Source organism: Ailuropoda melanoleuca, chromosome 5 (assembly GCF_002007445.2).
Source record: "Ailuropoda melanoleuca isolate Jingjing chromosome 5, ASM200744v2, whole genome shotgun sequence".
Lineage (NCBI taxonomy): Eukaryota > Metazoa > Chordata > Mammalia > Carnivora > Ursidae > Ailuropoda > Ailuropoda melanoleuca.
This window is the reverse complement of record NC_048222.1, coordinates 52,310,221-52,322,192: the sequence shown is the minus strand read 5'-3', so window position 1 is coordinate 52,322,192 and position 11,972 is coordinate 52,310,221. Positions and strand designations below refer to the sequence as shown.

Genomic DNA, 11,972 nt, shown 5'->3' with positions numbered 1-11,972 from the left:
GGGATCAGCGGCCCTGGATTTGTGTCCATTCTGCCAATCACTAGCTTTGTGATCTTATCAAGTCATTGAAGTGCTTTCAGGCATCAGTTTTTTTTATTTGCAAAGTGGAGTATATTTGATTAATCTTTTAGCTCTTGAGTTTCTCTGACAAGCCATAAATAAATAATTCCTTAACAAAATATGCTTAATTTATGTAGTCATCTGGGGTTTACTTTGACATATATTCATCTCAATTGATTCTCTGAACAATGTTTGGAGGCCATAAGCAAAATATCCATGACTTTTTTGCAGAGCTGGGACTAGATTCCAGACTCCAGAGAATTTGGTAGTTTGCCCCCTTGCTTAGTAAGTGGCAGAGCCCCAACTGGGGCTTAGGACTTCTGATTCTTCAATTGTGTTCTTTTCTTTATATGACACATTATCTTTCATTAAACCCTAAGCCTTTGATACTTTTCAAGCATTCTGGCATATTTTCCAGCTCTTAAAATTATGAGGACCAACTATCCCTCTTCCCTTGGGGTTCAGCCTTGAAATTCTGTTTATTTATGATTTTAAACAATGTAAAACAGTTAACACTTTGTTCATGTATATGTTTAAATGATTTCTTAAAGTACTCCATCTAATATTTATTCCTTCTTTTCCTGATTCTCTTTCAGATAGCAGTTCTATGGATGAAAAGGTTTTAAATCATACTTTTTCTTCTCTCCTGAGGAACCTTGTCTTTTGTACATGTTTGTTTGTGACATATTAGACCTGTTATGGTTCCTCTGTTTTAGTTGTGAAATGTGCATGTTATCCCAGCTTTCCATTCTTTGGTTGTCCTGTAAGTGTGCCCCCGATATGTTGCGTTTATGAAGAGGTTACACCTTGCCAGCTGCGCTTTCTTTAGCTTACATTTGCCAACCTAGGGGTCTGCTGCGGTCAAACTCAGCATCTGTTCTTAAGTCTGGCTAATCATGATCTCCCTGACTGATTAATGATGTTCACTGCACATAGCAAGTTTTAAGGGCAAATAGTATTGGGAATATGATATATTTTCCTAGACTGTGCCAGTGCTTTTGTTTAAATGCTGACAGCTAATTTCAAAACCTCCACTCACAAAAACACAGTAGCTTTGACTTGGAGCTGACCCTGCTTAGCATCTGTCATACTAGGTGTTACATGTCTAGTGCAGTTGACTCGTGTCCCAAATTCATGTATATGCAGCTATGGTATGCTAAAAGCCTGTTTGTTTTTCTTTCTTTCTTTTTTTTTTTTCTTTCTTGTTTTTGATTTAAGGCTCGGATAGTAAGTGGCAGTGATTTGGATGCTTCCAAATTCTCTGGGCTCCAGGCGATTGGTGGGTGAGTACATTTATAAGCTTTTTAATTCATTCCATTCATCAGTGGTACTTGGATGTGCTCTCACCATATGCATTTTGAATGCAGGATGCTGCATGATGGTATAATTAACTAGCCTTACTGTTGCTTTCTTATTTCACAAAGTAGCTTTTAGAGTTGCTTTTTTTTAATAAAGTAGAACTGTGTGTGCATATATATTTAATTAATCTTACATGTGTCTATATACAAAGAAGAAACTCAAAATCACCTAAATGGATTAGTTATTTTCATTCTATACACAAATACACATAATTTTACATAAATGAGTTCACATTAATGCAATTAATATTATCTTTTGATCTGCTTATTTGAAATTAACGAAATGTGCATGAATGTTGTATGTCAATAAGTCAATGAATGTAAACTTCATTGTTTTTAATGGTTGGATGAAAGTATTTGAAATTTAATCACAAAATAATGTATGAAGTATATTTTGCATGTAAAATACTCAGAAAGCAAAGGGTCTCATTTAATGCCCATTGTTACCCATTGGTATCAGTTTGTAGCCTTTTTCTGTTGTTTGAATACGTGTCGTTGTTCCTTTAGGATAAGCAGTTTTGTATTGTGTATCTTTGCCGTAAACTAGACCATTCGACAAACTAAGCCCTGATTTAGTAATGACATTGTATCAAGTATTGTTATAATTGTTTCCTGTATAATGACTGATCTGATCCTTAAAATGGCCCTAGGAGGTAAGTACTAATTTGACCTTCATTTTACAAATCAAGGAGCTGTTGTATGAAACAGTTTTAAAAAACCTTTCCCTCCATACAACTAATAAGTGGCCAAATCAGTATCCAAACCCAGCTAGTCTGGTTCTGGAGTCTGTGACCTTATTCATAATAGGCTATCCTGCATCTCCAACTTGCAGGGTTTTTCTCCTTTTCTCTTTGCCATTTAACAGAGTGCCTTGGAAAACTTTCCACTTCATTATTTCTAACTGATGCAAATATTTCAAGACTTTTATAGAATATTTATTTGTCTACGGTTAATGGATTTTCAAGAATATTTCTAGGTACCGGTATTGCAAATGATACTATAGCAAACGATACTATAGCAAACGTAATAGATATTTAAAGTAAAATTGTCAGCCAAAGCTTATGCACAGTATAAACATATGGCAAGATTAGCTTTATAAGTGTTGACATTTGAACACGTGTGTGTACAATATAAAGAGAAGCAACATTTAGATTCGTGTATTACAGTTTTTTAGGTAAAGAAAGTTTTACATCTATGTTTGTAATACTCTCATCTTTGAAAGTCTTCCATTAAATACATCCACATATTACTTTAGTTAAACACATAAAATTTCAACAAGTCACATCTTCATTACTTTTATGTCTGTAAACTCTTCAGTGTTCTTATATACGTGAACAACCACTCACATCCCTATTACAATGTCACAGTGGTTTAAATGTAGTAGGAAAACTAGCTGAGATAAAAGGGCATTGTGGATTATTCGTAGAAAATTTAGTTAATCAATGGATTACCCTCTCTCCCCTACCTCATACATTCTGTGTCTTTAAGTTTACTAGAAAATAACTTGACAAAATGAAATTTTATCTTAGAAAATAATTAGGTTGAATTCCAATTTGATTATTGGAACATGTATGTCATGATCTTGGAGACTTATCTGAATTTATAGTCTCAGGGTTCCCGCAACTCCTCCCTGTGGCATCCAGCACTTAATAACAACTCGCTTTCCTAACTCATGTCTGAATATGAAGTTTTAAGAATGTCAAAGCAACAGAGTTCATTTACACCCATGTTTTTAAGTGCAAGCTGTGTAAATGGTTAGTTAAAATAGATTATCTTTGCATTTTGAGCAGATCCCTTCCATTTCACTTTTCCAAACACTTCTTTTCGAAGACTTGCCAAGAGATTTTAGCATTATGATGGTTTGGGAAAGGGATGATAATTTTCAGTCATCAAGAGAATTTGTTATTATCTGAATGCTTATTTCCTTTTGCAGAACCTGAAGGGTACATTTAAATATAGCCTTCAATCACAACCTCTTTCAGCAAGATTTACTTATTTTACTTTTTCTATAAATATTTTAAAATATATTTTTATAGGATGAAATATTACTATATATATTCTAAATATTACAACTTCTATTGTCCTGTAAAACAGACTGGAGCAGACTTTCAAATGGAGTCACTTCTTCTTCATGACAATTCTCCATCCCTCTGTCCTCTACCTTCAACATTCCTAACCAGTTTAGAGCCAGACCACATTGATCCTTCCCTCCCCCTTCTCAAGTGTCAAAGAAGGAAAGATCTATACACACTGAAACCAGATAATGGAGTTAACAGTGCTGCTCTGATTTCTGCTCATCTCTGTACATCTTTTGTAAGTGTTGCTAGAAAAGAGATGGCAAACCTTTCTTTTTCCCATTGTCAAAATAAAAAATCAGGTAGGCTCTGGAAAAAGAATCAAGAGAAAGAAAAAAAGATCAGAAGAAAGGAAGAGAAAAAGCTGGAAAGATGCATGTTTTAGTGATAACATTAGTATTTAACATTGTACTTCTCCCAGTTGTTTTACAGGAATTTGGTAACTTATTTGTAAACTAAGGGTCCTTACAGAAGCACACACCAAGATATTAGAAGTACAAGAGCTTTCTGGGAGGAAACATCTGAGATAAGTGGAGAGACAGCAGGAGTAGATGAGAGAAATCTTTGGGCCATAATATGGGTCGGCCATTTGTGAGTGGAGAGAGGGAGGGAAGGAAGGAGAATTGGTCATAAAAAGCCTTAAACTGACCAATGAGGCTACAGGAAAGTGCCAGACCAATGGGGAGTCCTAGATAAAAGGTTTACTGTTAGAAGAATCCCACATTGTGAGTATGTGGCCAGCTCTATTACCTCCACCATGTTCAGTCATTGGTTTGGATCAGCTTGATGAGTATGGCCTTTGGATGAATGCTGCAGTGGATTCTGTAAGTGTGGTGGCTGAAGGCTGTCATTCAACCACACTTTTCTCAGAAGATTTATTCTGAAGGTTTTGAATGACACACACCTTTGGTTACCCAGCCTCTAATAAGTAAATTTGATGAAACTACTTTAATAAATGATAGTGAATGAGGTCACACAAGTACCTTCTCAATTATGAATCACTTTTTAAAATTAGAATGGCAGTCCTTTGGTTCTTTGTCTATAGCTTAAGTTCACCCTTCACTGGACATTTGTAGTCAGAGTTCCATTGAATGCATGATGAGGAATATTACAAGGCTTTTATATGGTGCTTTCTAGTCTTCAGGTACTAGCCTTGTCTGCACTGGAATTCAGGGAAGTCCACAAAACCATGAGAGTGAGAATAAGGGGAAGACTGTTAGGGAGAAGACATTCTGATCTTCTTTGTTCCCTTTCTTCTCTAGTTTTCTAAATTCTCTTCAGGATAGTTCTCTGGGAACTAAGTTCCTCAAGCCTATGTGAAAGGAAGGTTTATTTCCTGTCGTGGTCCTGAACCAGGCTATAGCTGCTTTCCTAATCCCAGGAATCTGGTGGTGACCTTGAAACCACTACTAGGATTATTAAACCTTGGCAGAAAATGGGTAATGTTGAGAGAGGTGAGAAAAAGAGAAAGATTGTTCAAGGGCAAGAAACTAGGAGATTGCCAAATAGAGGAAGAGAAGCTTCCATTTTGACCTCACTCTCAAATAGGTACAATTGGGAAAAAAAAAATGTGTGTGTGTATTTGTATATGCATATGTGTATATGTATATACATATATACAAAATTTTGCTGAAATTTTCAAGGTAATTTCATTATTGCCATGAGTAAATAATGCGATGAACATGAACAAGAAATTATCAGCTGAAGTTCTGAATAATTTCTTTGCTTTTAAATTTACCTTGATTAAAATAGTAATTTTTTGTTACTGTTATAAAACCTAATACAAGTTTGGTTGTACAACATGTGGATATGGATGGTTTAATATACTGATGATACTTTTCATGCTTCGGACATTGCTTTTGTATTTCTCTCTAAAGTTGAAAAGGTTATATATTGACCTCATGCCCTATTTCCCACTCCTGGTCTTGACCTTCGTGTTTGGCCAGTGCCTAAAATCATTTAAGATGGCAGCTAAGGTTTTTCTTACTCTCCAGAGGCTCTTAACTTTCCTTTTCTCATAGCAGTCTCATCTTGGGTAGCTGAGAATTATCTGTTACATTTTTTCCTACCTACTCTGTAAATGAGATTTTCCCTTATCCCCTCATTTAACTTCCTTACTTTTATGGAAAGGCCCAGAAATTCTCCCAAGTTCAGACAATGGCTCTTTCCCCTTCTATAATCCCTTCCTTGGGTCCATGGTTCATGCTACACAAATAGCTCTGCATGCTCTGAACCAAGAGTGCCAGGTATTAAGAAAATGACAGCCCCCATGTAAGCTTGCTTCAGTCGCAAAGTTACTCTTTGGAGAGAAAGGGAAGCCTTTGTCTTTCTTTTACTTTTCAGTTAGTTGTTTTGTGTAAGAGTTCCTTTCCCATCAGGGGATTCAGTATAGAGGGAGTTCACTATAGATTGACATAAAAATGAATTTGGATTAGAGTTTATTAATTATTTTAAGAGCTAGCCAATGCAGACAGCTCTGCATTCCTAATTCGTTATTGGATAGCAATTCAAATCACCATGCCCATAATTTTTCAACTTATTTTTATTCATATTGCCATTAATCTAGTTTTAATCCTCAATACCTTTTACCTAGGTGAATGCAAACTGACCTTCTTTCATTAATTCCTCCACATTAAGTTCAATCTATACACTGTTAAAGATTAATCTCCTTAAAGCACAGTCATTTCTATTTAAATGTGTTTAATGTTTCCTCATTTCTGCAGTGTAAAGTATGGATCTTTCTACATGGCTTTGAATATCTTGATTTCTATTTCTTCTTGATTACTATTTCTCTTTATAATAAGGAATTATCTCCCTTTTCTGTTTCCATTTGTGTCATTCCTATGGTACATACGAATTTAAGTTGCATAAATTAAGAAAAATGTGTATCTTCCAACCTGATTTTAAATTCTTTAAAGGCATAGAGTTGGTCTTTTTCACTTAGATTTTCCTCCATAAAGCTTGAGAGTTCCTTGCCCATATGAAGACCTCACTTATAAATTAATCTTGTTTTGGATTTGGCAGTCTCTTAGATGAATTAGTTAGAATTATTTCTTAAAAGATTCAGGTCTACTGTGTTTTAGGAAAAAATTAATCCTGAAGCAATCATGGATTCATGATGAGGCGTACATGGGAAGTACTGGGAGTTTTAAAAACAGCTGGTCCCACCCCTCCCCCCAAATTAAGTGTTACTAAATCCCTATAGGGGAAAAAAAAAATCAAGGGACTTTTCTCACACTAGATTTAACGTCAGTTGATCAGAAGGCCACTTTGCTTTTGCTCTTGAATCCCTGTTTCTCTACGTGGGAGAAACTTAAGAAGTTTGGCTTGAATGAATCCATAAAAATATTACTCTAATTATGCTTAGATATAAATTTTGCCCTTTCATTCTCCCATCTGAAAACCTTAGCACTTTAGAACACCCTAGATATAAATTCACACTGTATTAAAGATTTTTAAAAATCAGTTCCATTATTACTCCAAGAAGGAAACCTTTTGTAATTAATGATTGAATGACCCTGTCACCTTGCTCTTTGTAAAAGTAATAAAGGGAGTTGTCTTGCTTAATCCATTAAAGGTTGAATAAAACCTGGCATCTCTTAGCTAATGTCAGATGCAGTCATGCCTCAGGGTAGTTAGATCAGCCAGAAAAGAATCTCATGCAAAGCTTGGGGGAGTCCCAACCCTACCACAGACTCTCCATAGTATCAGGCCCACAAGTCCCCAGCACCTGCCTACAGTCTTCCTACTGGGCAGATGCATTATATCCTATAGACCAAGGTTTGGCCTAGACAAAGAACCTCTCAATTGGGAAAGCTGAAGGCAATAAGGCCACCAACTTTCTAAAATCCATGTATTAAGAACTGGTTGCTAAGCTGCCATTAGCTTCCTATGCCCTCCTCTCCCCCCCCCCCCCCCCCCCCACCCCCCCCGCCATAAACCTCGCTTCNTACTACTGGCAATCAGTTCTCTAATTTGGGGTCAGTTGAATGCTTCCCGAGGCTCACTTGGAAATTACTCAGGAAGCACTTGATATCTTCTTTATTTAGAAAATGATGGGGTCATTAGAGTATATCTTGATACGAGCCACAGAGGCCAGTTGTAAGGCTGCACTCCGATGTGTGGACCTACAAGACCCCAGGACCACAACCATGACTCCTTTGGGAACCATGGAAAATATATTTTGGCACGGGATCAGTGGAAGTAAGTGGTAAGTGACTACCATCTAAATCAGCCTTAAAACTTCATAGTGTTTGTGGAGTGGATTATAAACCATTTCCTTTAGGAATATTGTTTTCCTACACAGACAGTGGCAAAAAACTTACTCAATCAAAGGACGGAGAAAATGAAGCTGTTAAGCTCAAGCAACTAATAGCTTATAGTTGACAATGTGAGAAATTGACACCTTTCCATCATCTCATATTCAGGCCCATATTTGTAGCTTAACATTCTTTCTTACTCAGACTACACACACAATTACCCACAGTCAGCCCAGGGAGACTACATCAGAACACCCCCCCTCCCGATCCAGTCCCCAGTGATACTGTTGAACTGGTTCTTCCACCTTTACACATCCACAAGAAACCTGATTTCTACCATCATAGAAGCCTTTTTTCTGTGCTTAGATGGCTGGCCATAGAAAGTTCTTCCAAATCCTTTTTTTTTTTTTTTTTTTTTTTTAAGGATAAAAATCTTCAGGATCATCCTGGGTTGCAGGCAAGGGCAACTCCAAACTTTAGTCATTGTATCAAGGCCATTTTTTTTTTTTATTCTTAGAGATAGGTTTGTGTTTTAGATTCAGAGAATGCATACCACCCCCTCTTCTGTATCAACCCAAGATACAGACAATGTCTTCATTTCAGACAAGGAAACTACAGCCACCATCGACTCTGACAACTTTCCTTTAGCTAGTTCCTTGCACTGGAGCCTTCCATAGTTGTGCACAGCTCTGGTTAGGTCCTCAGAAAGGGCTTGCTTTTCCTTTTATCTTTAGGTGACTGCCGTTTGAAACTACACCCAACAAAGTGTCTGCCTTTCCTCAGTTTCTGGAATCACTAACTCCATAGTACTTGAGACATTACTTTACTTTACTTTACATTTATTTATTTATTTATTTATTTATTTATTTATCTATTTATTTATTTATACATACATACATACATACATACATACACACATACAGAGAAAGAGAGGGAGAGAACACCAGCAGTGGGAGAGGGAGAAGCAAGCTCCCTCCTGAGCAGAGAGCCTGCCATGGGGTTCGATCCCAGGACCCTGGGATCATGACTTGAGCCAAAGACAGATGCTTAACTGACTAAGCCACCCAGGTGGCCCGTACTTGAGACATACTTGAAAGGAATCCCAAATCATACATTTTCCAAAGATAGTATTTGTTAGGGTCCCGTCAGTTTTAGTGATAGAAATTGTATCATACGCCTAGCCCCTGAGGCCACATGCTTTCTCAGTTGGAAAAGTAAGGCAACCAACATTAGCTTAAGTGTGGTGCTATTTCTGCCTTCTCGCCTTTGTGATTCTTACTCAAGTTTTCTTTCACCCCTCTGGGCTCCATCTCAAAAAAAAAAAAAAAGGGGGGGGGGGAAACTCAAGCTGGTGCTTGTCATAATTTCTTTGGATTCCCAACATCCTGGGAGGACCCATGTAATCAATCTAGCAGCTCCTGAGGACAATCCAGTCTCTGAAAAATAAACTTCCTAGTTGAACTTGAGAGCATATTTGGAGAGGGGAGGCTTTGTAGGAGCACATTTTTCTAAAGCCTTCTCTGTGTTCAGTGTGCTTATTGAACATGTGCCTGTTATTCATTTCCTGTTCTTTAAATCAGATCTTTAATTATGATGTCTAAGTCTGACTTGGCTTACATTTATTAGGAGATCAGTGAATCTTTTGGGATACACCATACAGAATCAAGTCTAATCCTCGAAGGCCTTTCAGACAGTTTATGTGTTTAAGGAGTAGCAAATTAAAATCACTGATAGATCCTTGATAAAGATAATATTCAAGTAGTCAGTCTTTTAAAATAGTGCCAGTTCAGTAACTATGGAAAATATCTGTTACACTGAGCAGAATAATCACTTACATTAGAAAAGTTAGATTACTTGTGTCATTACCAGTTTTGGTCAAAAAATATTGAAAATAACCCTATTAAATAAGATGGCAATTATAATAAGTATCATGGTTCCTCAGACTGCTGGTTCTTTCCAAAATATAATTGATATGGCTGTTGAGTACACCTAACATACATAAAACATCTTAGGAAAACAGGAGCACTGAACTTGATTATTGTTTTTCCCAAAAAAGTATATATCAAATGTGTTTTTAAGTATCTTTTGATAAATGAATGCCATATTCCATGAAGGTTAATGTTTGCTCTTATAGGCAGACTATAGTACAACAGAACAGTAAAATAATCACTGCCAGAAAAATAGTATTTTTCCATAACCTTGTCCTTACTCTTACTGAAAGTAACCGGTTTTAGGGGCATCTGGGTGATTCAGTCAGTTAAGCATCTGACTCTTGATTTCAATTCGGGTCATGATCTCAGGGCCATGAAATCGAGCCCTGTGTCAGGCTCACGCTGGGTGTGAAGACTGCTTAAGATTCTCTTTGCTCCTCCCCACCCTCCAACCACCGACATGTGTGGCCCCTCTCTCTAAAAAACTTAAAAAAAAAAAAAAACAGATTTGTTTAATCTGCAATTCTTAATTAAATACAAAACAGCTTGCTGTCAGAACCATGCCACAATTCTGTTACTTTGTCTTCCTTAGTATTTAGAAACAGTATGAAGTAGAGAGTTTTAGAAACCTTTTCAATGTCATTTAAAAAATGGGGTGCTATCTCAAATTCATAATTATTATAAAGACATAACTAAAACCTTTTGAAATGTTAAAATATAATAGGCCCACATCTAAGCATTTTTTTGTGCATTACCTCCTTTGATCCTCATCACAGTGTTTTGAGTTAAATGATACAATCATTGCATTGTTCAGGTAACATAAATGAGGCTTAGAGACATTAAATACTGTCAAAGTCAAACAGTGGCTAAGTGTCAGAGCCCAGGTTTGAAATGGGTCTACCTGACTCCAGATCTTGGCTGCTTTGCTATTAGACCAAATCGATTAATTTGCAAATAAATTAGGCTTATTTCTGGTTTAGTTTTTTTAAATTAAATATTCTATTTTCAGCTTAGTGTTTCATTATGTATTGGTCTTTTAAGATTTCTAAGTAGGTATATCAGTTAAATATTTGTAGATATATTTCTACCTAGACCTCAGAAAGGCATTTGCTAAGGATTTTCAGAATAACCTCTAAAAAAATCACCTAGATGAATTAATAATGGATTGAATGATGAGACCCAAAGTATGATAATTTGTGAATAATTTTGTATCCAGGGAGGCTCTGATGGAGTGCTTTAGGAATCTCCTGTAGGCAGATTTTTAATTGAACAAGATGGAAATATAAAGGATCTGATTGTAGGCTTTGGGGGTAACATAAGGCTGGGCAAAATAACTAGTGTATTAGATGATGTAATTAATACCCAAAAGAATGTAGCATACTTCAGTAATCTGAATCTAACAAGAAGTATAAATAGCGTACCAGTCAGGATAAGCTAGGTTGTAATACAGGAATATCTACCAAATCTCTGCATATTAATCAAGTAAAGTTTTGTCACTCATGCTGCAATTTTAATACATATAAATACAGAGGAAGAGGATGCACATTCCTCTTCATGTTTGCTTGGGGTACCAGGCTGGCAGAGGTGTATTTCCAATACATGCTTTCGTGACTGCCCTACAGAGAAATTAGAATGTGACCAACAGGGCTCAAACCCTTAAAACTTTAACACACAGAGGGGACACAGCTCCCTTCTGCTGATGTTGCAATGGACAAAGCAAATAACAGGGCAGTAGGTAGGTTTAAAGGGAAGGTTGAAGTGCAATTCCACCATGAGCCTGAGAGGAGAAAAGAGCCGGAATGTTCTTGGGTTCTGTAGAAGAGAGGGGAATGTTAAATGCCAACACATGAAAAGATTGAAATAGTCATCACATCCGGTGGCAGATCAATCAAGGTTGTGGCGATAGTGGGTGGTCTGGCAAGGCAAGGAGCCTTCGGGCGCACCAGGTGCCATGTCCGGAGTAGGGGCAAGAAAGTCTGCAGCTGATGGAACCCTGCTGCTTCTTGGGACCTCTGTACTTAGTTCAGGGCACAACAGTTGAACAGATGCAGATAGAAGAGACAGCTTGCAGAGCAAACCGCAGATTGAAAAGGGATCTCAAATCGGACCATAGGAAAAGCCACCAGAGAACCGGGGATGCTGAATCTGGAAAAGAGAATGTTCACAGGAGAGGAGGTTAGAGGTCTTCAAATACTGAAGAGAGTAGGTGTGGAAAAGGGGTCAAATTGTCCTGAGCTTCCCACAGGGCAAAATATAGTAGGCAGACTTCTCAATGTGAGGAGAAATTTC

General features: G+C 37.1%; 1 protein-coding gene across 1 annotated transcript in view; it reads left to right on the top strand.

Moving 5' to 3' along the window:
- Positions 1–11,972, top strand: part of UNC13C (unc-13 homolog C) — a 586,721-nt gene that overhangs the window by 134,540 nt on the left and 440,209 nt on the right. The window contains exons 4-5 of the mRNA XM_034661708.1: positions 657–679; positions 1,279–1,343. Coding sequence (XP_034517599.1) covers positions 657–679; positions 1,279–1,343 — 88 coding nt within the window. The remainder of the gene's footprint in view (positions 1–656; positions 680–1,278; positions 1,344–11,972) is intronic.